At 46.4% G+C, this 26,616-nt stretch overlaps 1 protein-coding gene across 1 annotated transcript; it reads right to left on the bottom strand.

Moving 5' to 3' along the window:
• Window positions 1-2,815: 2,815 nt before the first annotated feature.
• On the bottom strand, window positions 2,816-25,973 carry LOC144102672 (prolyl 4-hydroxylase subunit alpha-1-like). The gene is made up of 2 exons (XM_077635878.1): window positions 25,359-25,973; window positions 2,816-3,334 (listed from the first exon to the last, which is right to left on the bottom strand). The coding sequence occupies exons 1-2, from the start codon at window positions 25,971-25,973 to the stop codon at window positions 2,840-2,842; spliced, it is 1,110 nt and encodes a 369-aa protein (XP_077492004.1). The 3' UTR covers window positions 2,816-2,839.
• Between the last annotated feature and the right edge of the window lie 643 nt (window positions 25,974-26,616).

Here is a 26,616-nt window from a genome sequence, read left to right as displayed (position 1 = left end):
TATATTTGTATACGGCGCACCTTACCGGCTTTGTGCCGCGCAGTTGTAGGAATGGCTTTTGGACATCGCATTCAGCACATCGAACAGAATAGACGTGCTACAGCTAGGCCTGAGGTAAAAGGCTGTTTAGTAGGATATAAAGCCTGTTCGAACATCGCGTATGTTGGTAACAACTGCTAAGTTGGCCGAAATCATGTCGAACAGTTCTGGACAAAAGCATGTTTAAACCGGAAAGAGTTGGTGAGCGCAATTTTTTTCGTACATTGTAAGATTTTACTATTGCGCCGCCGCCGCCGCCGCGGTGGCTCAGTAGTTATGGCGCTCGGCTGCTGACCCAAAAGACGCGACTTCGATCCCGGCCACGGCGGTCGAATTTCGATGGAGGTGAAATTCTAGAGTCCCGTGTACTGTGCGGTGTCAGTGCACGTTAAAGTATCAGTGTGATGTCAGTGCCCGTCCCTCATAGCCTGAGTCGCTTTGGGACGTTAAATCCCCATTAACAAAGATGCAACATTTCACTATAACAATCAATATATTAGCAGAACTCCGTCGGCAGAGTCCCCCAATGGTTTTCTATGGCCGCCTTAACTGCTCGATGCGAGCGATGGAAACACACTAAAAGAAAGATTTTGCTACATACCTGGAAAATGAACCGTTACCTTAAACATTTCTGTGCCAGTAGCTTACAGTTTTGCGGTATTGAAAATTTTTCTCGAAAAATGTTAGACATGATTCTGTGTAGAGACCTTTCAGCGCAGAGAGGAATGACGGGACAAAATTCTGCGTGTTCGTTTGGCGGGAAAACGGCTGCCGCCAGTCACTGCTCTCGACCAAACGTGAAACTTGGCCTTCAAGAAACGACGGCAGCGCAACCAGAAAATTAACGAACGCAAGCGCTCAAAGTCGTTCCTAGTAAGACATGAACGAATTAGATCAGTCAGAACCAGAAGCTCAGTCATACCGGATCAACTGTTTATTCTGGTAGCCTAAACCGGTCTGTAGCATTTGAATTTTTTGCTGAATGTTTTTGCACTCTATTCAACGCCGCATTACAGATTTTGAGGAATCTTGCGTGAAATAATGTTTAGCGTACCGCCTGGTACAAGTTGTACAAAAATGTGTGCAGTTAGGGCGCTCGGCTACTGATCCGGATTTTCCGGGTTCAAACCCGACCGCGGCGGCAGCGTTTCGATGGAGGCGAAACGCATAGGCGCCCCAGTGCTGTGCCATGCCTGTGCACGTTAAAGATCGCCAGGCGGGCGAAATTATTCCGGAACCCTTCACTATGGGCACCTCTTTCTTTCTTTCTATAGGCACCTCTTTCTTTCATTCTTTCTTTCTTCCTTCCTTTCTTTCCTTCTTTCTTTCCTTCTTTCTTTATTTCTTTCTTATTTCACTCCCTCCTTTACCGCTTCACTTAAGGCGCGGTTCAGGTGTTCGCCGATCAGTGAGACAGATACTGTGCCATTTTCTTTCCCCAAACACCTAAAATGTACCTATCGCTACAAAATCACTACCATGTCTCTGGAAGGATGTCCAGAGAGCAACGTAGGAGGCAGGATGGCTGGCACCTAGATCACATGACCTTGCGGTGTCACCACAACCTGCCTAGCGGATAGAGAGCAACCTGCCAACCGTGGCAGTTAATGACTGGTCCCTCGGGAAGACCAACCTGAACCGCACAATGGCCATCGCTGGGAGCACCTTCCATAGCAGGGTAGGGATGCACCGCTTAACCGCTGCACCACTGCGCCAGGAGGGGAATGAGGACTCTCAGGGATCGAGAATGAACCTCTGCATATATGGGAATTGGCACATTACGCTGTCGCGTCATATTCTTAAGGCCGAGCTTAAGTTGTTGTGTGTTGTGTGTTGGGTTTTATGGCACATAGGCAGCTAAGGCCATCATGCGCCAAACTCAAGGTGTAGAATTGGCTTTCTGTAGAATGTTTACGAATATCAAAAAATGCCGATGGCGTAGATGACCTAAAAACATTGTGCTGCCTAGTAAAAGAAGAGAAGAAATTTGGAAATCGCTAATGGTAAAAGCCTTAAAGAAGGTCAGGCAGCCTTAGCGGCTATCCTTGGCTAGGCAAGGATCCTGAGGCTCCCAACCAATCAAATAAAAAGCCTCAGCCTACTTCTCAGGAATGAGAAAGTGGCTGAGGTGTATCATGTAATAAAGGGAACCAGTGTTTCAAAAATATTTTTCGAGGACGCCAGCTGCTTTTAAAAAGCTAAAAACGGAGGGTGTGTTAACAATAGCATTATCAGCTAAGAGCAATGTTGGGTGAAAAGGAATGTATTCATGATAAAATTGAGTGAAGTACTTTAAGCTTAAGTGTCCCCTCTAATTTTTTTTTAACTGCCACACATTTTTATGTTCTTAAGTTACTTTAAGATTTTATCTTTTTTGATTAAAGCATATCTTTTTACATTTGGTTCAAAATTTCTCTAAGAACGTTGCTTTTAAAAATAAAATCTGACAGCAAAAGAAACCCTTTTATTTAAGCTTGCAATGAACACAGTATGGTTAACTCTTGCCTTTCTAATGTACTGCATTAAATACTGAACCTCAAATTCTTGGACGAAAGGCCCTTAACGAAAGCGTACAAAAAAGGGCCATATTTGGCAAGGTTGTGAAAGAGCGGACCATGGCAAATGGATGTGTACTATAGCCACTGCGAGAGTGAGGGGAAGAGAGAATTGTGCGGATTTCCGCACTTCGGTCTAACTCAATTTTATCAACAAGAAAAGGAACGGCAGCAAAGATGTGCGTGTTCCTTTAACCGCTGAGCATCTCTCCAGGCTTCCCGGTTGCTGCGCCCGGGCCACATCTTCATCCGGGCGTGTTGTAGCGGGTGACAACGTTGTTCCTCTCTCGAATCCACTTGGTCACGATCCACTTGGAGCCCCACAAGACGGGGCACCCCACGTGCTGAGTTCGCTCGTCCACTTTCCTTTTCTGGTGCCAGAAGGAGAAGGTCTCAGGAGCCTTGCTTCCGTCATATGGTTCCACGTCATACCAGAAGAGGGCGTCACCGACGCGTGGCTTCAAGCCAATACCCAGCTGGACGAAGGCAGTGGCGCCACCTGCGGCCACGTCCGCCAGGTACATGAGCATTGTCGCCAAGCGGTTGCCGTTCTTTTCGTCAAAGTCGGAAGAAACTTTGTCGAAACGATGCGCGTCCATGTGGGGAGTGTAGTGCCCTCCTAGACCGTAGTTGACCACTTGGTAGGACTCGGCGGATTCCAGTGAAAGGTTCGTCACCGCTGCTATGCGGCGAGTGAGTCGTTGAAGTTTGGGATGCTCACAGTCGTTAAGCCAAGACACCTGCGGAATGAACAAAAAAATGAGCCGACGCTGAGGCAGCGGTCGAATATCGAGCATTAACACACCTAACATAAGGCGGCGGTTCATCTCTGCAGCGAGCTAGGCTCTAACTTAACTAGTAAGTTGATTCTGCACGTAACCCTGAATCGTGTGATCCCATCCGAAACGTTCTGCGGCAAACGGTTCGCCCGCAAATTTTGCACGAATACCGGGACTAAGTGGCCCGACATTGACGCCTGTCAGACGGGGATATATTTATATCGGATAGACAGTTTAGTTTCGAGTTTATTTTAAAGCAAAATTTATTGCCCCAGGGCATCAATAATGTAGTAGAGATTAAATAAATGGAAAAAGGTTAGCGTGTGCTCGGACATCACACTGCCGTCTGTTATTTTTTCATGCTATTATGTAGCCACGTACCTTTGTTTTCATGATAACAATTGGGTTACAATTTGCGTTATTAGATATCATGCTGAGACCCCAAAGGCGAGAAGCATAGCTCAATGCTCTAATACAATGTCGTTGTTATGGAGGCAGCCATCTTGAATTCTATCCATAGAATGAGCATAACTAGGAGGCTCGAAACGTGAGCAGTAGAGCTAGCTCTCTAAAATGTGTGAGTGACCAAATTCTATCATCCTTATGAAGATGAGTATGAAGCTGCGCAAATTATGCATCACTAAGCACTTCTGAGTGCACTGAAAGCGTCATCGAAGCCATAAGTGAACTATAACAATTGTTGCGTGACAGCACTACTTCGGGGCCTAGTGCTGGTCCATCACTACTACCCCTGCTCGAATACGCTCGTGCAAGAGCGTGAGCACACTCACTCCTAAAGATGGCGTGGTTCAGAGAAGAGGGAGGCATAGGTTGGGTTTAAACAGCCAATATATCAAAAGCAAACATATATATTAGTGTGGGCAGAGAAAAAGAAAGAAATAGAAAGCAAACAGCAGGAAGTGTGGTGTTGTGAACTCCTCGAAAGGGAAGAAATAATTCGCGCGGAAAGAAGCACGCGACAACGCCAGTGAATTGTGCCAAAAATGTGGTCACTGAATTACCGCTGCCCCGACGCGGTGGCTCAGTGGTTAGGGCACTCGACTACTGATCCGGAGTTCCCGGGTTTGAACCCGACCGCGGCGGCTGCGTTTTTATGGAGGAAAAACGCTAAGGCGCCCGTGTGCTGTGCGACGTCAGTGCACGTTAAAGATCCCCAGGTGGTCGAAGTTATTCCGGAGCTCTCCATTACGGCACCTATCTCTTCCTTTCTTCTTTCACTCCCTCCTTTATCCCTTCCCTTACGGCGCGGTTCAGGTGTTCAACGATATATGAGACAGATACTGCGCCATTTCCTTTCCCCCCCAAAACCAATTATTGATATTATTACTGAATTACCGCTGGTGTACGACCGCAGAAGATAAGCCGTTGTCCAATGCAACATAGGTGAAGCTGGCTACGGCATGAATGACTGGTTGTGCAAAAAAGTGAACTCGCAAAAGGATGCCATAAGCAGTTGCCCAGCCACCCATTGCCTCACGTGCGGACGTGTGTCCCTTTCAGTTCGATCAGTAATTAGAATAATCGGTGCAGTTAATCTGTGGCAGAATTTTAGTAGAGTGCTAGAATTTTGTCGAGTCACAGCCGCGAGGCTAGTCGCGTTTTTGAAATACGAAAAAAAAACTGATATGGTTATAACTAACAGCTGGCTACAAATCCCTAATTGCAATGAAGTGCCCAACGGTAATAGTTAAAAAGTTGCCCATTAGAATTTAGTTAATCACTCTACCAATTAACATGTGCCAGGCTGACAACCAGGCAGACCTCTCCTGTTCCATTGAAGACCCTCCTCCTCCTCCTCCTCCTCCTCCTCCTCCTCCTCCTCCTCCTCCTCCTCCTCCTCCTCCTCCTCCTCCTCCTCCAGTTAACCAGTTTCGCCTGTTTTCTGACGTCTGCCAACAGGAGTATTCCTATGACGCAAAAAGTTTCTTTTGTAGCAATATCTACATTACGGTAGCATTTCGAGCCTTCAGCGTGGCGGTGGCAGCGCCGCCACGCTGTAATGTGGTTGGTCACGTAATGCGGAGCATCTGCCGGCGGCGTGGCGCCATGGCTGATCACGTGGTTTGTCACGTGGTTGGTCAAGTGACCAAGCTCCACTCGGCCAGCTGTAGCTATCGCGTCACTCCAGGTTTAACCAGAGCTAAACCACCGCCAATTTTTTACATCAAGAACCTTATTTTTAAAAATAATGATCGCCTTCTCTGAAACACGTGGTATATTAAGGAAGCCTAGAGTAATCGGAAGCAAGGAAAGCATAGGGGAACACGTTTTCTCTATTTTGCAGAAATCACCATTGGGAGACTAGCAGTATAATCACCTTATGGCTGCAAGCAATCTATTGAGTGACATGAGTGTGACTTGTAGTTTCCAATTGTTTCAATCTTCTGTAAACACATCCGTGTTCAGTTGCCCGTTCAGTAATAACTGAAAGATGGAGTGCTTCCGTAGAACAGGCTATACGGCGGGCATATGTCCGTGAAATGTACGCGCTCTGCATTTCACATGAGTGATTTAGCACGGAATAACGTCACAGCCCTAGTCGGGTTCCGTTTTTTTTTTACTGCGACAGCAACGCTAGGCTTCTTAGGGTATGACAAACGGTCTTAAAAAATATAATGAAGTATATTGCGCATCAGGTGAAAATTCAGGTTTTAATGTTGTCTGTATTCTCTGTATACTGTATTTAGTATGGGCTGGCTATATTCTGAAGCGCTACACCGCTGATAATGCTATGCAGAAAGAAGTGGCCTTCTAACTCAAAACCTTATTTTTAAAAATTGCTGAATGTCTCAGGTGTAAAGCCCGGTGTACCAGTCATTGCGGGAGTTAACCGTTCTTAAAGGACAAGTCATAAACCTTACTGCTACATACCACTTTTGTCGTTTGAGTGGAATAATATTTAGTTTTATTTTTAGTTTTTTTTCTCCTTTATTTATTGTACCCAAAAGCAGTTACCATATTGTTAGCTTCATCAAGCGGGTACCTCACATCTGCGCGGTTACTTTCCGCGGTAAATCAGTGGGTACGTCGTTTGGGTTAAGGCTAAGCAATCGTGTTCAGTTGCGGCAACACTGTCTGCTCTTCTACGAGGCAGCACAATGATTGGTCGTCAGGTTGTCAGGAACTGTGATTCCTCGGTGGAAACCTCAACTGCGCCGTGAGGGAAGGAAGGATGATGGGAGTGAAAGAAGAAACGAGAGAGCTTCCGTAGTGGAGGGATCGCACAGCACGCGGGCGCCTTTTGCGCTTCGCCTCCATCGAAATGCGCCTGCCGTGGCCGAGTTCGAGACCGGGTGCTCCGGCACTGTAGCCGAGCGCTCTAACTACTGAGCCACCGCGGCGGTTGGGCAAATTAAAAAAAGAAAAAAATAAACGCTTGCGTGCTCAAATTGTGATGGTCGAAAAAAGAAACAAACATATGGTCAAAATTTTTCCGGAGCCCTCCGCTGTTGCCAGCCTTAGGCCTCAATGCTCAATATTCTCGAGGTCTGGTAGCGAGCGACATGTTCTTCAGATATTTTCGGCAGTAGACACAGATAGCACGAGGGACATTGGTTTAAGCTACAATAAAGTCCTTGGTTTGGTGTACTCCAGGAAAAATGGACTTCCAAGCAACAGACGGAACGATTAGGGGCCATTACACCTGTATTACTCGCCCCTAATCTTCCGATTACACCTGTATTATGGGCTGCTGACCCGAAAGACGCGGGTTCGATCTCGGTCGCGGCGGTCGTTTTTCGTTGAAGGCAAAATTCTAGAGGCCCATGTACTGTGCGACGTGAGTGCACGGTAAAGAACCCCAAGTGGTTGAAATTTCTGGAGCCCTCCACTACATCTCTCATAACCTTAGTCGCTTTAGGACGCTAAACTCTATAAACAACAAACCATAAATCATAAACCTGTATTAATGCGGGCGACGAGCTCTAGTTAGTCCACGTTATGCTTTTGTAATTGTTGAACTTGCCTTGAAATTTGTTGCCATGCAACAGTGCTCGGTATACTTAAGTGGAACGAGCCCATACGCATTATATTGCTTTTTACAAGTCGTCGACTGCTGCTTGTCTCATATCAGGTGTTTTAGCGAAAACTTTAAAAAAAATTTCAAAAATAGGGTTTTCGAGGTAAAAATATGACTTTTGCATCACAGTATTCCCAGTGTTGGTGGACACTAGAAAGCCGGTAACGGGCCTCAAGTAGAAAGCCGGTTAACTAATTTTTAATAATTAACTAACTACTACAGTAAGGAGCGCCTAGTAGCAATTGGAGATCTGTAGCCGGTAGCTAGTAATAGCCATATCAGGTTTTAGAACTCCGAAAACGCGATTACCCTCGCCGCTTTGGCTGCATCGGGTGAAAATGCACGCGCTTACGAAAGCATGCAGGCAGAGCAACCCCCCCCCCCCTCCCCCCCCCCCAGAGCATGTAACTAGTCTAGAAATCCAAATTTTGTCTAGCTACAGCGCTCCATTCCCCCCCCCCCCCCCCTCCTATGGGCAGGGGGCAGCATATCTTCTGCTGCGGGCTGGCACTGGCACATTCACACGGTTGACGGGGAGTTGCCGAAAGCGGTGTCGCTGTTTCCAGCGGCACGCTTATAGGCAGGAAAGGCGAAGTACACTGGAGCGAAATAAAAAAAAAAAAAAAGCGCGCAGCAAAGTAAAATAAACAAACTCGTCACGTCAGCCACCCTATATCAGCGCCAACGTACTGTTCGTCAGTTTTTTATCACCAACACAAAGTTCACGTGATTCACTGCCACACGAACGCTTTTTTTTATTCGATCATGCCACATATATTAAACGAGTATAACCACATTCCGGTAGACACTGTGTAAATATGCCTTTTGTTTTTTCTTTTTCACCAGTCACTTCACTGTCTGCATTTTTGCTTCGTGACTTGATTTAGTTTTCTTTTGCAAGAAGCCCATTTTATTCTCATTTTTCGCCATGATAAGTTTTGCTCATGTTTCCATGTTCACTGGTCGAAAATTTCGTACTACTTCCATTACGCTATGATCAGGTTTGCTAATGTTTGCATTGTATGCTAGTTCACTGCTCGTAAATTTTATATCGTATTGCGCTTGTTCGCTAAAATTCCCGCTGTTTGTCTTTTAAGATTTATGTAAACCCAATCCCCTCCATTATGCTTCGGCGAATAGAAATCCAAAGTTGGCCAAAACAGCAAAGCACGTGAACGCGGCACTACACCACTCCGCCATTGCTAATCTCGGGTGCTTAGAAAAAAAAATTGGGGTAAAACAAATTGCACATCTCTTTTTTCCAGTCATCAGGCAGCAATATATAAAAAATGAAATGAAATTAAGCGATTGAGCAGCCACGCTTTCTTCGATCTTACGTGAAATCACCCTATCCATCTCTCCAGCGTAACTAGCTACGAGGCGCCATATTTCATATTGTCAGGTGGCAATATCAGCTATGCCAGGTCGTCACACGCTATTTTAAACACCATATTTAGGGTACCTAAAACCGGGACTCATTTTCGATGTCAATCCGTGTTGCGACGCTATACAGTTTTAAAACCTGAAAAATTTATGCCCTTCCGTAGGCAGCAGTTCATAATACTATAACGTGCTGGGAGGCTCGCATGTCAGGAAGACCTCCGCACATTTTTGTTAAGCCAGCACGCCGCAGCATAGACTGTTCGAGAACCTTGAAGAAATCTCCCCTCCTAAAGTGTTGACAGTGTGTAGCCTTGCGCGCACTTGGCTTCAACCTCTGCTCATTACTTGGACGTGGCAGTGACTCACCGGCGGAGAAGCCCCTAGAAGGTTCCAGACGTTTCCGCCGCACCTGACCAACGACGAAGCCCCTCTCGGCGGTAGGGAGAAAGGACACTTGTGCTGTAAAAGCTATGTGAATGTGCACGTCTGCTTTGGCGCATTCTAACAGACAGACGAGGCGCGACTTATAAATTGAGGTCACGTCGCTTCTGGAAGCTAGCTAATGTTGCAGTGAGTCATCAAACGCTACCGCTCGGATCCCGGGCTTAACCCGCTGTTCTGCAAGCCCACAAATCTGCGAGCGAGCAGCGCACGTCTACGGGACGGCCACAGCGTGACTCTCCAGACGTCGGTCGGCGACACTGCCCGGTGAACAATTTGGTGTGTATTTGTTCTGACTCTCTCGTGCATAGTTAACTGTTGTTAAACCTCAGTTTGTAACAGATTCTCTTTGTTTGCATGCTTTGCATTGCTTTTGAGAACCTTCTGTATTAGTATGAATTCCTCTATCATCTCTTGCTGAATAAAGTTAGTTTTGCTTGTTAATTCTGACTCCGACCCTTTCTCTGGTTGAAACGGCGAATGCAGGGCATCAAGCGGCCACGCCCTTCTGTCACTACAGGTAGCCGGGCTCTGGATGAACTTACGCAAAAAGCGAAAAAGCTGCACTGCATCTAAGGGTGCCCGGGAGTGTGCGCCCGAGCGAGTATCGCATCGTTGATGAATATAATTATCTGGTGACGTTGTGTAATAATAGCACCGAACTGAAACTTCGGCACATTCTTCGATGAACTGTATATTGAAGCGAAAGATTCACTACTCCATGTGTCAGCTAACGTCGACCTATCCGGCCCCTTGACTTTCAAAAATGTGCTGGGACCTTGACCTGATTAAGTGTAGTATCCACCATTCCATAGTGTCCACCCAAAAGTATACTGCGCCTTCCTTTCCCCAAAACCGAAGTTAAAGAAAAGATATGAAAAAGTGACCGTGACCTGATTAAATGTAGGTGTCCATCATTCCCTGGTGTCCACACAAAACTATAGCACCTTTCTTTCCTCAAAACTTAACTTAAAGAAAAAAATACAAAAAATGGCAATTGAAAAGGTGATGTTACTGGGCTATCGCGGCTACTTTAAAGGCAAAGCTTGAGCGTTCCTCCTAATTCAAAGCGACAAACCATGCATAACCATGCTTCACACAGCTTTCGTTTGTATCCCTTGGTTCTAGCATGTATAACCACACGAATGTTTATACATATCCCCAAAGCATATTCTCTGCGTGCTTTCGTTCACGTTTTATTTTTTTTTGCACCCCTTCCCATTCAGTTATGCACCCTGTCACCGCCACAAGCCAGTAGGTGCGCAAGTAGCACATGTCCTGGAAAGCTGGGCCTGTCGGAATCGCTGAGAATCGACAAGCGACTGCTGCATATTCCGTGGACGGACGACGTCGCTTCGGCTCTGCTCACTGAAAGGTATGGCACCGCTGTCGCTGGGAGCGAACTATAAGTTCGATATCCGTACACACAGCGGCACTTAACACAAATAAGCGATTGGTTTTTTTTCTCTCGCTTTCGGCGCACAATTCCTTGGTCGCCTTACCTTCATGGTATTGCATTTTCAGGGAGCCGTGAAAAACAGTGAACAATGGACAAATATCTCATCAAGGAGGACAAACCTGCGAAAGAGTGTGACGAAAGGACACCCAGTTCACGCGGCGCAGGACCTTCAACGAGCTCCTCTCAACATACCAAGGTTTGCCTTGGCGGCCCAGGCTCGACATCTGACACTGTATCCACTGCCTCCGCACGCATGCAAATTGTTTGTGAGAATGGAGCCCCTACTGCTGAAGCACAACAGGGGCGACGTTACCAACCAACGTGGAAAAAAGCTTGGTTCGGTTTATGGGGGTTTAACTTCCCCGAGCGACTCAGGCTATGAGAAACGCCGCAGTTAAGGGCTCCGGAAATTTCGTACGAGTGGCTTGCTTATGACGCGTCCGTGGTCAAGGTATTCTGAGAGACTTGTCGCGCTGCTTGTGCCATGAACATCATTCTGGGAAACACTTCCCGGGATAAGGACTCTCAATTGACGTCTGCGACGACTGTTTTTCCCAACTGGAAGAAAGCTCTTATAAGATTTAAGAGTCATGAGGCCTAGAATATGCATCGTGTGGCTATGAGCGGAACCGCAGCTATGAAAGCGATGTGAACGTAGCATATGATTGTGTAATCGGAAGCAAAAGGAAATGAAAGACGCAAGGAAAGCACTGATAGCGACATTATCTTCATTGCAGTACTTAGCGTGCCAAGGACTGGCAGTGCGTGGTCATGATGATGGAGAAAGGAATCTCAGACAGCTTCTGGAACTTCGCGCCAATGACATTCCAGAACTGGGATCATGGCTTTCTCGAACAATCTACAGGTGTTTTCCCATGACATTTTAAACGAAATGTTAGAATTAATGGCTTGTGATGTCCTCTTGTCACACACAAATGAGGTTCGTGAAGCAGGGCGCTATGCCATGATCATAGACGTAACAGCAGACATATCTGTCAAGGAAGAAGTGTCGATACTTTTTCGTAATGCTCAAAAAAAAAACTTCGAAAGACATGAGCTGTTCTGTGGATTTTATAACACTGCTGACACCAGAGCGACCAGTCTTTTTGCTCTCCTTAAGGATGTCCTCCATCGTTTCAAGCTGAGCATTGGCAGTCGTCGTCGCCAAAGCTATGATATCTATAAACACATGAGAGGGCAGCACGGTGGGCTGCAAGCTCTAATACAGCAGAAGAAGCCGCGAGCACTGTATGTACACTGCAGTGCACAGATACTGAACCGTGGGCTGCAGGACATGTCTCAGAAAATTGAAATATGTCCCGATTTCCTGGGCATGATATCAGAAATTATAAACTTTGTTACGTGCTCCCCAAAACGTCTAAATTTGTACGAGGCATCTCAGAAAACTATGAAAGCGTAAACTTGGGAAACTTTTTTCCCACGAGGTGGACGCCCAGGGCCACTGCACTGACGTCGGTTGTTCAGAACTGTATCCACGTAACCTTGTGTATTCATGACCTAGCATCACAAGAACGGAACGACGCCGGAGCCAAGGCCAGTTGATTTTTAAAAGCGCTGTCAAAGTTCGACATATACTTCAGCTCAAACTTCTGACACTCGTGTATTTTCGCGATTACAAAAAATAAGCACGGCGTTGCAGAAGGCAGATTGAGATTTCATCAAGCGGAAAAAAATGGTCAAGGCTCTCAGAGAGAGTCTCAGTGAACTTAGGAATCAAAGATTTTGCATATTCTGGAACGAGACTCAAGCAGAGGCGAGTGAATTGGAACTGCGTGCTAAAGAAAATGAAGCTGATGCTCTAATTAAAGCAAAGGAATGCTCCACGGCGATATGACGACGAATCTCGACCTGATGCATTTCTTTCGTTCGAGGACATGTACCGTCAGCGGTTCTACGAGGTGATGGACACGGTACATTCCGCACTAAACGACAGGTATCTACCAGATTTGTGGCAGTACATGGCAGAGATTGAGCAGTTTTTGACAGGAAATGGTTATAGCATGCACGTAACTGTTAAAATACTACGGGCAAGATATAGAGCCTGGACGGCTCAACCTTGACGTGAGTAGGCTCATAGATATATTAAGTCAGCGCAATACACCATTGGAGACATTTCACGATGTTGTTGAGATGCTTTCTGGCGATAACGATGAGCAGCTGCGAGATCGTTGGCCCGATGTGGCTAAGTTTGTCAAAACTGCTTCAACTACTCTAGTGAGCCATGCACATCCGAGATATCGTTTTCGTGCCTCCATCGCGCTAAAACGTATCCCAGGTTAACCATGACCAATCTCGATTAAAACACATAGCACTTCTCCATGTGCAGAAAGAGCTCGCCCGCAAAATAAATCAGTCACATCGCGGACGACTTTATTCATAGGTCTACTGCGCTAAGAAACACATTTTGTATTGTGCGGTATCCTTTGTATAATGTGAAGGACAGTGAAGTCCATCATAATAAAATACGCCAGCTTTCTTCAAGATGCCATTGTCCTTGAGCTCAAATTAGTCCCTCCCATAAAATCGGCCCTGAATTCCTTGTGTTGCCGCTTCGCCATAAGTACACCTGCTCTTTGGCTCCGGTTTGTCTCTTAATGGCTTTAATGGCTCATACTCGCGGTGACCGTCCGTCCATTACATCCAAAGCCTGGAACAGTGCCAGCTGTGACCCTCCTCCGCACAGGTGCACACCCTTCTCGCCCCTCGGCGACAGGTGGCGGCGCCGAAGCGCATGCGCGGCTGCACATAGCAACAGTGACATCACCTGCAGCGGCAGGCGGAGCGAATACGCGCTGCGATGGTGGTGGTGGTGGTGAAAGCATTTATTTGAATATTGCAGAGAGGTAGCGTGGGGAGCACTCCCTTGTGGGCCGCTCCCCTTACAGTACTAGGTGGAGTCCCTTATTCAGGGACCCCATTGGTCTGGGCCGCCACTCGAGCTCGCTGAACTAGGGCTTGTTGGGCCGGTAAGTCCAGGCAGCTGAGCAGGGCCGCCTCCCAGTCCTCTCGGGTAGGGGAAGGGTTTAGGGGCGGAAGAGAAGGATTGTGTTGACATGCCCAGACCATGTGGAACGTGTCACCCACCTCCACACAGAAAGAGCAGAGGCCAGAGAAAGAAGTGTCGAAATGTTTGAGCACTGCCGCGCTCCTTCGCCAGACGTGTCGTTGCAGCAGGGTTGCCAAATTTGGCTCTATTACGAAAAATTGGCTACATTCTGAGCCTCCCGGGGACAAAAATTTTACGTTGGCTACTTGGCTACTTTCTGCCTAGAATCGCAAACTTTAGCCTATTCCAACGAACCCGTTTGCACGCTCGTTGTTATAGAAAGACGGAAGGTAAATGTTCTATCAACGGTTGAGCTGTAATGCGGCCAATTTGGCATGGTCAGATTCCGTGGGCAGTTTAAGCGATTCTGTTTGTCGAATCGTCGTGTGAGTCACACTTTACAGGAAGCAATACAATGGGGAAGGACGCTTGCTCAAAGCGGATATTCCGCAAGCAATGGCTGGATCACCCAAAGCTGAAAGGTAAGAGTGGTACTTTTGCAACAAAAGAAGGGGATTTTTGTTTATGTGGAAAATTTTCAAAGCCCTTTAGGTGTTTTAAAATTTGTGGTTGCGTTTCATGATTTTCCTGCCAAACGCTTAAAAAAGCACGACTTTAGTTTAGTTTATGGGTGTTTAACGACCCAAAGCAACTCAGGGTATGAGAGAGGCCGTAGTGAAGGGCTCCGGGAATTTCGATCACCTGGGGTTCTTTGACGCGCACTGACTTCGCACAGTACACGGGCCTCTAGAATTTCGCCTCCACAGAAATTCGGCCGACACGGCCCGGATCGAACCCGCGACTTTCGGGCCAGAAGCCGAGTGCCATAACCACTGAGCCTCCTCCGCGGCGGCTTGCACGGTTCAGTTCAGTTCAGTTTATTTACCTTAAAGGCCCCCTTGTATCGGGGGTATTACATAAGGGGTGGGATTTTAATGAAATGAGCGAACAAAACAGCGAATAATATTTAGCACTGAAGGTGATCGGTTACATGTTCTTGAAAAGTAGAGGATGAAGCGATGTTGACGATGTCACGGGGTAGGCCGTTCCAGTCCGTTGCTGCTCGAAAGAAAAATGAAGCAGAAAAGGTGGCAGTATGCGATGGCGGCCGGGCAACTTGTAGGGGATGACTGGTGTGGTGAGATATGCGTGCGGCAGTTGTGATAGGTGGTGACCGATTGAGGGAAGAATGAAATAATTTGTGATAAAGGGTGAGACTTGAAATGCGACGACGGAACGAAAGGGGCGGTAGTCCTGATAATGCTTTCAAGGAAGAAATGCTGACGTCATATGAGTATGAAGAGTGGATGAATCGAGTGGCACGGTTTTGGACAGCTTCTAATGCATTAATTAAATAAGTTTGGTGCGGGCTCCATATGGCAGAGACATATTCTAATTTTGGTCTGATGAGCGATTTATATGCGAGTAATTTTACGTGTTGAGGGGCAAGGCGGAGATGGCGCTTGAGAAAACCAAGTGTTTTATTCGATGCTGAAATGATGTTGCCAATATGGGTGCGCCAAGATAAATCATAAGACAAGGTGACTCCTAGATACTTATAAGATGATACTGAATCAATCGAGGTGTTAGAAATGGAATATTGGAAGCGATGCGGGCTATGGCGACGAGAGAAGGATAAGAGTTTGCATTTATTAGGATTTAGGGACATGAGCCAGTTGTTACACCAATTAAGTACGCTGTTAAGATCGGTTTGAAGACTAAGTTGATCACGAGAGTTATTAATAGTGCGGTAAATAACACAGTCGTCAGCAAACATTCGAATACTACAGGAAACGTGGTCAGGTAAATCATTAATATATATTAAAAAGAGTAATGGACCGAGTACAGATCCTTGCGGAACGCCCGAAGTAACCGGGAGGCTGTTAGACAGGTGGCCGTTAGCAAACACTGATTGAGAACGATTAGTGAGAAACTGCTCAATCCACTGTAGTATGTTAGGATGTAAGTTCAGCTGTGCAAGCTTTACTAGTAAACGACGGTGGGGAATTTTATCAAAAGCTTTCGCAAAATCTAGAAATACGGCATCAGTCTGTTTGTTACGGTCAAGATTAGTGTGCAAGTCGTGAAGGAACAACGCTAATTGGGTTTCACTAGAGAGGCCCTTACGAAACCCATATTGAGGAGAATGGAAGAAATCATTTGAATCTAAGAAATTTATAATTTGAGAGTAGATAACATGTTCCATGATTTTGCAGGGTACGCTAGTATCAGCCAGCAATGAAGCAACGCCAGTATATATACTTTCAGTTCAGTTTACGGTCGAGTGAGAACATGTATTTTAGGGAAATAACTTATTTGTATGAAAAGGAAGCTTACGTTTTCAATGTATTTTTTTTTCAGACTCTATCACTCCTGCTGACCGCAATCAGTGATTGGTCAGATGCAAATGCAGCTGCTGTGAAGTGCGAGCGCACTATGCAAACCTCGTCAAGCACGCCGAAACAAAGAAGCATCGGAGTTTCGCCAATCCGCCGAACCAACAGCCCCTACGCGATGTCCTGGCACCTTCTGTAATTGCTGATGAGGAGCAGAAGCGATGCAGGCTCAAGATAGCTCTGTTCACAGCGTGTCAAATGCCTATAAACGGCGTCAATGAGCTCTCCGATATCCCACAAGGCGAGTGGCGACACAACGTTCAACTGCACAGGACAAAGTGTACAGCACTAATTATCAATGCCATCGGACCGCATTTTGAAGAAACCTTAAATCGCGACCTTCTCAGTAAGCCATTTTAAATACTGGTTGATGAGACAAGTGATGCGTCAGTAAAAAAGCTTGTGTGCATATCGGTCCGCTATTACAGCGAAATAGCCAATGCAGTGACAACTTCATTTTGGCGGTAATATTCAGCGCGAACGGACGAAGGACACAGGAAGGGTTGTTCGTCCGTTCGCGCTGAATTTTACCGCCAAAATGAACTACATCCAACTCGCCCAACTCACCATTCTTCTGCAGTGACAACTACATTTCTTGACCTGAAAGAAACAGAGGATGGACGGGAAGAGTCGCTCTACGAAACTGTAAAAAAAAAAAAACGTTCTCGATGACCATTCCTTGTACATAAGTGATTGTTTTGGGTCGGCGACCGATGGCGCGAGTGCCATGCGCGGTCGACACAATTCACTGTGGAAAAAAACATGGAGAGCGACAATCCATCGCTAACACTTGTCAAGTGCCTTCGTCACTCCCTTGTCCTTGTAGCCGCCAAAGCTGTGGAAGCAATGCCTTCTAATGTGGTCTTCATGGTCAAAGAGATCCACAATTTTTTTGCACAGGGTAGCACACGGCAGGCAGCCTACAGAAATCTCTACCGCAAGGCTACAGCGACGGGCGATGAGCCCTTGAAGATTCTTTCTCCGTCGGGGACTCGCTGGCTTGCCATCGCTGACTGCACTGAGCGTATACTTTCTCAGTTCCACACACTAAAGAACCATTTCACCACTTTGGTGGACAGAGCCTACAACGTACGGCTCCTAGTGTTCCTGCATCTCATTCTAGCCGACATTCGGCGAGTAAACAAACTTTTTCAAGGAGAAAGCGTTGACCCCCTCGTCTTGTTTGATGAACTGGAAAAGCTTTTTAGGAGCCTATTGATCAGAATCGTCGAGCCATACGTGCTGCGGCAACACGATAGCAACAGCCTGCTCAACCTCGACGTTGGAAACTTTGAGTCCATCTTTTTAAACATTGACGCTGACCTAGGACTATAACATTTGCCGAATTGCTTCAAGAATCAAACTTGAATGCCGAGGAGAAAGATGCTGTGAAGCACCGGTGCTCTTCTTTTCTCTGATTGTGCATATGTGACCCCAAAAATCGCCTGGCAAAAGCTACCTCTCTGCTACCATAATTGCAAACCGCAGTCCGTTCTAGGGCCGTATGGCATAAAAGCGCTGAAAAGATTATCACTTAAAACATTTGGTTGTTCCGAAAGCCAGCTTGAACGAGAGTTGAGGCACTTGAAGCAAGTGGAAAGCATTAGCCCTGAAGCAACCACCCTTGATTTCTGGACCAAAGTTTACAAGTACAGAGATCCATCTGCGCCAACCCCATGGAATATCTTGAAAATGGAGCCTTGAAGGTGCTTATTTTGCCTATATCGAACGCCGACACGGAGTGAGCAATTGACCAAGACCGAACTGAGAAACAGAATGTCTGATGACGTTCTTGTATTCATTTTGAGGATAAAGTTTGGCCTACAGTTGAGGAATGTGATAAGTTCGGGGTTCCCTAATCCACAAGAAATGATTGACAAGGCCAACTCAACTATTTACGGCAGGCCTGAACATCGCACATGAGTTGCCTGAGTGGTTTCAGATCCGTGGTGTTTTCTGCAACGTTCAACTCTATTAATATTTAATGCTTACATTTCTTAATAGATATTTTTATGCATTTTTTACTCTTTGTTGTCCGCGCACAGAAGTCTCTGATAAAAATGTGCGTTTATCTAGTCATTTATCGCAGTGCTAAACAGGCATTTTTTTCAGAAACGTTTTCTACATGATTTAGCTGTTACAAGACGTATCTGGCGTTTTTGTTCACGAGCGTTGGAATAAAACGAGCAATAAACGAAAAATGTTTTTGGTTGTCTTTTTGTGTGAGCGCTCTATTTAACCAAACGCTCTTGAACTGCCCCATGACTCCTTTTCGGCTACTTTTCATTTCTCTGTCTCTGGTTGTCTACTTTCTGGCTACTTTTCCCGTTTCTCTGGTGAGTTCTCTATTTTTGAAGCTGGAAACCCTGCGTTGCAGTCGAGTGAGTGAGTCGGATGGCTCCCAAGCGGCCCAGTGATTCCGCACCAAGCGGTTCGGGCAAGCCCGGGAAATTCTATAGTGTGTTCGGCGAAAGCTTGAGACCATTCTACTATGGTCGCCATGCACAAACGATGTCATGGAAATAGGCAGTGGAGTGGCCACAGGCTTTCGCCGAACACACCTTAGAATTTCCAAAGTGTCCTCCTAAATTTTTTTTAAAGATGGAAGAATTCATATTCCTTCTTTAAATACAAATTTGTTAGCTTGTGGTAAGATCGTTTGTATGCGCCATTGTTTCTTAGAGACGGAGAGTTTAAAATATCTTTATATTTAAACTGTAATCTTGTAGTCCCTTGTTGTGTCCGTGCAAAGTGCTTTTTGTGTATCCGGAACAAACCGGTGTTTTTAGAAGACTGGATTTGTCACTCGTCGGGCTGTACCATGGCTCGCAAGCCCGTTCTTCAGAAGGCGGGGCATTTAGTATATAGCCCATCCGCTTATCTACATCTTGTACTAACATCATCTGAAGATACCATGTCACAAGTAATACATATGCCCGGCCTGGGCAATCATGATATCTTAAATTTCACGTTAGATTTGTCGCATGCACCATAGTAAAAAAGCTCCAAGACCATTAGCGGCTATTACAAAGCTCATTTTGTAGCCCTTAATAACTGGGCTCCTTTTTGGATATTTTCTTACTACGTTCTCTTTAGCGCGCAGTAGAAACAAACTGGTGCATGTACCGAAATAAAGTATCATAACTAATTCCTCGTCTTATCAGTCTTCGGCATGTCTGCTCCAATAGCCATGCTCCATGGTATAACAGATCTTTAAAACGATTTTCTAACAAAAAGAAAATAACTGATAAGTATTCATTAAAACTTTCCCATTGGACAGCATACAAAGCAGCTGTTTCAGCATATTAACGAGCACTGAAGCCTACTAAATCCACTTTTTTTCAAGTAACCCTCCTGAACATTGTGAAATCTAATCCAAAACGCTTCTCGAACATAATAAAACCTGGAAACACTAATAAAGTGTCGTTATTGTACCAACCGCCGAAACTGCTCCCGACCACCTCTGTGCTACTGTACTAAATGATACTTTCGTTAAGTAGTTTCCTTCTTCATCCAATGTTATCCAACGTCCCGATTTCCAACTGTGCGATCATTTCGCGATGGATCCCACTCTGTTCGACCTGCAAAGCATCATACCGATTATCGATTTGGAACTAACATTTTCGAGTGGAATGGATGCCATAATTAGCAAATTTATAGGGAATACTAAAGAGTACAGTTCTATATTCTCATGAAATACATATGACAATCGTATCATCAGGGTGTACTACTAAAGACTGCTGTGGTCATACCAGTACATAAAGCCGCAGATAAACAGAATTCATCAATTCATTGACATATATCTTTGAGATTAACAGCATGCAAAATAACGATACCTATATTTAACATCTTGTTAATTTTCTGGAGGATAACAGTTTCTTCTATCTAACAGAGCATGGATTCCGAAAGTTTTCTCTTGTGACTTTTCCTTTTAAGAACAAAGGGTCAACAGAAAAACTGTAGATCACTGAAAAGCAGTTGACTGTAACGTTTTCACCAAGATACCGTTAACTTAATGTAGTTTTTTTACCGGTCTTAAACCCTAACTCGCACAATAAAAAAAGCGTCCACGGGACAACAGTGCCATTTGAACGTCCAAAGTCGCGTCTTAGAGATCAAAATCTATTTTTACTGGAGAGCTTCCCCCGCCGCGGTGGCTCAGAGGTTAGGGCGCTCGACTACTGATCCGGAGTTCCCGCGTTCGAACCCGGCCGCGGCGGCTGCGTTTTTATGGAGGAAAAATGTTAAGACGCCCGTGTGCTGTGCGATGTCAATGCACGTTAAAGATCCCCAGGTGGTCGAAATTATTCCGGGACCCTCCACTACGGCGCCTCTTCTTCCTTTCTTCTTTCACTCCCTCCTTTATCCCTTCCCTTACGGCGTGGTTCAGTTGTCCAACGATATATGAGACAGATACTACGCCATTTCCTTTCCCCAAAAACCAATTATTACTGGAGAGCTTTCCTTGATGAGCCTTTGCGTGCAAATTGGTGCAGAGATGTGACCTAGCAGCTGGTCACCAGCCCTGGCGGACATCAATATCGGGCCAGTTTTCCCGACTACATCCCTACCAAGATTGTAAGCAACCGTTTGTCATCCAGCGTTCTCAGAAGTGTCATGCGATTTCTCGTTGCATATAGCTTATATGTGCCAGTCAGGTTGGAGGCTAGTTTACGACCGGGATCCCAACCGACGACACATGCGCCTTCAATTGCATGCCTTCCCAGACTCTTTACTTTTCCCTTCAGGCACTACAGTGGTGTCCACTGAGATGCGAGACAGTTGCTGTGCCATTTTCTTTCCTCAAAACCCAATTTTCATATTAAATCTGTGACGGGACCGTTCCCTTTGTCCTACACGATGGCGGGGGGTGTCATATATATTAAGGCGAAAGCCTGTAATGGCTCATACTCGCGTCCGTCCGTTACATCCTAGGTCACGTGACCGTGTCCGTCCGTTACATCCTAGGTCCCGTGATTGTGTTCGTGTCCGTTACATCCTAGGTCACGTGACCGTGTCGTCCATTCCATCCTATGTCACGTGACCGTGTCCGTCCGTTACATATTACTCGCGGTGACCGCCCGTCCGTTGCATCGGCCCCTAGTTCACGTGTCCTTTTCACGTGATCACAACCGGACCTGTAAACTTGGAGCCGTGGCACGTGCCGGAAGTCTTAACTCGGGAGCTTAAAAGGTTAGAAGAAAAACCGCTGAAGAATGAATGGTTGCTTTAGATAGAGGAGGGCCGCACTCAACCACTTGGCGAGGGAGCCAGTGTCCAGTTACTGTCACAGTCTTATGGAGGGGTGGAATGCCAACCTAGAGTGTATCGCATGTGGCACTGCACAAAATTCTAACGCACCTGCTACCCACCACGCGTATGCCGAGCTGTCTTAATCACTGTCCCATGAAATGAATCCTCTCCCATAGTAACCGTCACAGATAATTACCACGCGTTGTTATGTGACCCTATTCGCCAGGCTTGTGAGGGAGGGGCACGCTGGCCAGCCCCGCTTTTTTTGGCGCCCCCACGCTGGTGTCGCTGCAGAGGCTTTCCTTCTTTCCACTCTTAAAACAGAGAGACCACTTCTCCTCAGCCCAGAAGGAGCCCTTTTCTCCCGAGGCTGTCGCCTATTTAAAGCGGAAGCTTTACTACCAATGTCACCGGCACGGTACGTTTGACCTTCAAGTGGAGAGAAGTGTCAGCCACGTGACGTACCATGTGACTCGCCGCAGTTGCAGCCGCGCGCCGCCTTGCCAGCTGTGTCCACGTGACTAAACACGTGACTAGCCGTTCACTTGAAAGGGAGACGGCGCCGCAACCACCTGCATACACACTGCCGCCTCGCAGTTTCTCGCTATATAAGAGGCGAGTCGGCCGGTACCGTCTACGCCATCAGGACAGTCTCGTGTACGACGGGCTGAGTCCGACCATCCGGCTGGCGTTGCCAACCATACTAAGCATTTAGCTAGAGGTAGGGAAGTTGAACGTGCCAAGGTAGCGGCGTCGATGGACTGGCTCAACGGCGGTTGAAGGGTGCCGAAAGGCGGCAGCGAAGAGCTTTGGTGGCAGCCGCTGATGCTTCTGCCTCCGCCACGACACAACGAAGCTTTGGCTTGCATAACCGAGCTTAGCCTACATAAGCAGTAGCCATTTTGGGGGGGGGGGGGGGGTGGAAGCCGTGCTCACGAACGGAATACGTCTGACTAGCAGACCGCTGCGGTCACCGTTCCGACCGGCCAACGTTCGTGCTGATCCCCGTCGGTTGTGAGCACTGAGCATTGAGAGGTAACCCAACGTTACTCTCTCGTTTCGCGTAGATTGAAAATTGAAAACTACTTTTGCGTGTGCTGTGCGATGTCAGTGCACGTTAAAGATCCCCAGGTGGTCGAAATTATTCCGGAGCACTCCACTACGGCACCTCTCTCTTCCTTTCTTCTTTCACTCCCTCCTTTATCCCTTCCCTTACGGCGCGGTTCAGGTGTCCAACGATATATGAGACAGATACTGCGCCATTTCCTTTCCCCCAAAACCAATTATTATTATTATTGTACTTTTTGAGGAGATGAAATGGCTCAGTATTTCTTACATATCGGCGGACACCAGAACCGCACCTTATGGGAAGGGACAAAGAAGGCAGTGAAAGAAGAAAGGAAGAAATAGATGCCGCACTGGAGGTCTGCGGTGTAATTCCGAACAGCTGGGAATCCTTAATGAGCACTGACATCGCACAGTATACCACACGGGTGGCTTCTGCGTTTCGCCTCCATCGAAACGCGGCCGCCGCTGCCGCGTTCGAATCCGGGAGCTCCGGCTAAGTAGCCGAGCGCCCGAACCCCTGAGCCACCACGACGGGCACGTACGTTCTCCTTTTTGCGTTTTACTGCGTAAGTATTAATTCGATGGGTACTAATTCCGAGCGAAATCGTCTGTTGTCTGATCGCATAGTCAATTTGCCTAACGCGAGCGCTCAGTCAGGCGGCACTGCCCGCTCATCGTCATCTGATGGTTAGCCAAAATCCGTGCTTTCGCAATGATTAGAACGTAGCAGACATTCTCTAGTTTTTGCATCCCCGTACGAGAACCGAACGCTCCCTCGCTACGGTGGTTGTTTGTTTGTTCCTACTTGTAATTTGTTCAAGAGCAATAAACGCTCGTTCGAGTAGGTGACTCGCACTTGTTTATTTTGGCCCGAACATACCGTAGTTGAGACTTATTGCACCGCGAGTTGGGGCACAGGTCTGACTGGCACCATAGAAGCCGACCTTAGCTTCAATCAGCTTGAGCGTTATGACAAGAATAACCCCGCATACAGTACAGCGACTGTGCTTATATTTCCTGGTAAATATCAGTCATTGTTACTTCCGTTTGGTAGCATTTTTGAGTGGTTGTTCTGCCTACGAGCACTCTTAACTGATACGCGACTCAGCTAGCAAAAAGCTTCGGAACAGGTGCTGACTCAGCTGTCGCGGGCAAAACAGTTCTTAGCTGGCCCAATTGGGAAGCCTCGAAATATTTTCTGACCATCGCCGCCAAGGTAACAACGGCGAGGTCGTGGTAACTGTCTAATACACATTACGGTTGGTTTAGTGAAGCGTAGCGATCGTCAACACATATAAAAAAGAACTGACCAATCTAATTTTCGAAAAACAACATGGTTTCAGAACAGGGCTTTCAACAGTAACGCAGCTTGCTGAAATTACTCATGACATCGCTAACACAGTTAATGAAGGCAACCAGATAGATGCAATTTTCTTAGATTTCTCTAAAGCGTTTGATGTTGTTCCTCACGATGACCTTATAACAAAATTACTATCTTTTGGAATTGATTGTAACATTGTGTCATGGATTTCTTGCTATTTACAGAACAGAAAACAATGTGTTAAAATAGGTGAATACGTCTCGCAGAACCTGGATGTGTATTCGGGTGTACCCCAGGGATCAGTTCTTGCGCCTCTTTTGTTTCTCATTTACATAAATGATATTAATCCCTGTGTTAGTTCATCGATCCAGTTTCGCCTTTTTGCAGACGACTGTGTCTTATACATAGCTGTAAAAAAATTAGAAGATCAAATTCTCCTTAACAATTCCTTAGAATCAATCCACATTTGGTGTAAGACCTGGGGAATGAAATTTAACGCGAATAAGACCAAACGCATCACATTCACTAATAGGAAGTAGCCTCTAAGTTTTACATACACACTTGGCGACACACAGGTAAAAAAATATGATCAGGTGAAATATCTAGGACTCATCCTAACATCCAACCTGCGTTGGGAACCCTACATCAAATCAATTTGCTGAAGGTAAATTAAATTATTTAAGGAGAAAGCTGCGTAACACGCCGGCCCATATTAAACTCAGTGCCTATAAAACTCTCATCAGACATACCCTAGAATATGCGGATATAGCCTGGAGCCCCCATCAAAAAATTTTAATCAACAAATTAGAGCGCATCCAAAAACTAGCAGTAAGGTTTGTATACTCAAAGTATTCTCGCCAGACTACAGCTACCAGTCTAATAATTCAATCAAGTTTGCAAAGCCTGTCACAGCGAAGAAACATTTCAAGATTAAAAGTTTCTGTTCCAGCTTCTTCACGGCCACTTCAAAATAACAAATTCACAATACTTACACCCTCCTTTCAAACACTCGTCTAGAACTAACCATAGTAAAACAGTCCGTCAACCAGTCAGTCGTGTAAATATCCACAAGTACTCCGTTTTCAGATGCTATATCCTATTGGAATAAACTGCCTGAAAATGCGGTGAAGTGTACGTCCGTGAAATTATTTATTATATTGAAAAAATTGACTTTTCTGTTTAATTTTCGCTATTATTTTTGTGTTTAGATCACAGAAGATCTCTGTATTTTTGTGTTTGATCACATTAATGCCTTCTTAACACACCTGCAAGGGCCCGAAAAGGGCCTGCAGTGTGTTGAAATAAATAAATAAATAAATAAATAAATAAATAAATAAATAAATAAATAAATAAATAAATAAATAAATAAATAAATAAATATATGAGAATTGGAAAGCCAAAAAGCGAACCCGATGTGCGAGGCTTCTTCTCCGTTGTGAGGTGCCTTTAGTCGTAAATCACGCCTACAAAAAAAAAAAAACTAGCCGGAGAAAATCGACTGCGGTACAGAAATGGGTAACACTGTTGTTTGCGTTTCACGCTCGAAACTCGTTCTTACCTTGCCAATTCGTTTCCAGGTCTTGGTGTCTCCACGTGTCTTTGCATCGTAGATTTCGACCCGTTCAAATTTCCCCCGCGCCGCTGCTCGGATGTAACTGACTTCCGACGGGCTTAGAAAACCGGGGAAGAATACGATTCGAGGTTCCATCGACAGCAGTTCAATCTTGTGCGGAGCCAGTATGAGGCGCGGGTCTCCGAAATTCGTCGACATAGTACAGAATAAGTGGCCACCAGGCGGCCGCAAGTCTCCCTCTGCGGTGCACACGGACTTGTAGCTGTGGACGTCCGACTGAGGCGGTGGAGGGTAACGGATCGAGGGCCTGGACATCTTCGACCTTCTCTCGTCGTTGTCCTTCAGCCTGCGAAGGCCGTGCTGCAGGTTGAGCGAAGAGCCGCCGATGACGGATGTCCGTTCGATTGCCGCACGGGACCAGGCCGCGGTGCTGCCGAATGGCCCGGTCGAGAAGCATCCCCTGGCCACGTCCTTTAAGTCTTCAGCCGAGGCGGCGGGTATGAAGGGGGACTTCATGGCAGCCATGCTGGTGGCAGAGATGTGGTACACCCGTTGCAGCTTGCAGACACCGGCAGCGGCTCCGGTGACGTCGCTGTCCATCGGCCACCACTTCATTGAAGAATGCGAGTTGAAGGCAGCGCGAAGGCTGCTGAAGGCCGCACGACGCCGTGGCACGAACCAGCCAAAGGTTACGAGACGGCTGATCGAGAGGAATGCTCCTATAACATCGTGACCCGCCCATCGCGGTATGGTGCCCTGCAGTCTGCCATGCTGAAAGATCGCCGCGTCTAGACGGCGTTGCTCGAGAAGCAGAAAAAACCGTGCGTCTTCGAGGGCGATGCGTTCGGTGCTCAGCGATTCTTGCATTTCATCCGTAGATGTGAAGAGATCCGATGAGCACGCTGAGAGTCTGAAAGCTAAGCTCATGAAAATAAGGTTGTTCAGCCGAAGAGGCATCATTCTGATCTCCGCACACTTCCTCTTCTTTTCGAAGCTTTCATCTGCAAGCTCTTCACGCATGCACAGTGGTGGAAAACGAGCAAGAAAAGGGACGCGGAAAAAGAATGCAGTTTGCTCATTCGGTACAGCCACATGCCCAACATTCTCGGACAAAAGTTTTGAAAATGAGAAAGTTGTAAGATTCTGTTATGGAAATATTGAAGTTAATTGTCCATTCTTCTGATATGTTGCAAAATCTTTCAAAGTGTTTCCTTCGATCGAATCAGCAAAGTTAAGATTGCCA

This window comes from Amblyomma americanum, chromosome 8 (assembly GCF_052857255.1).
Source record: "Amblyomma americanum isolate KBUSLIRL-KWMA chromosome 8, ASM5285725v1, whole genome shotgun sequence".
NCBI lineage: Eukaryota > Metazoa > Arthropoda > Arachnida > Ixodida > Ixodidae > Amblyomma > Amblyomma americanum.
The sequence above is the reverse complement of the archived record's forward strand: the minus strand, read 5'-3'. Positions and strand labels throughout refer to the sequence as shown.

Coding starts and splice junctions, on each gene's coding strand:
- LOC144102672 (XM_077635878.1), bottom strand. CDS start 25,973: ATGGACAGCGACGTCACCGGAGCCGCTGCCGGTGTCTGCAAGCTGCAA. Junction 3,335..25,358: donor CCTGGAAACGAATTGGCAAG/GTAAGAACGAGT, acceptor TTCATTCCGCAG/GTGTCTTGGCTTAACGACTG.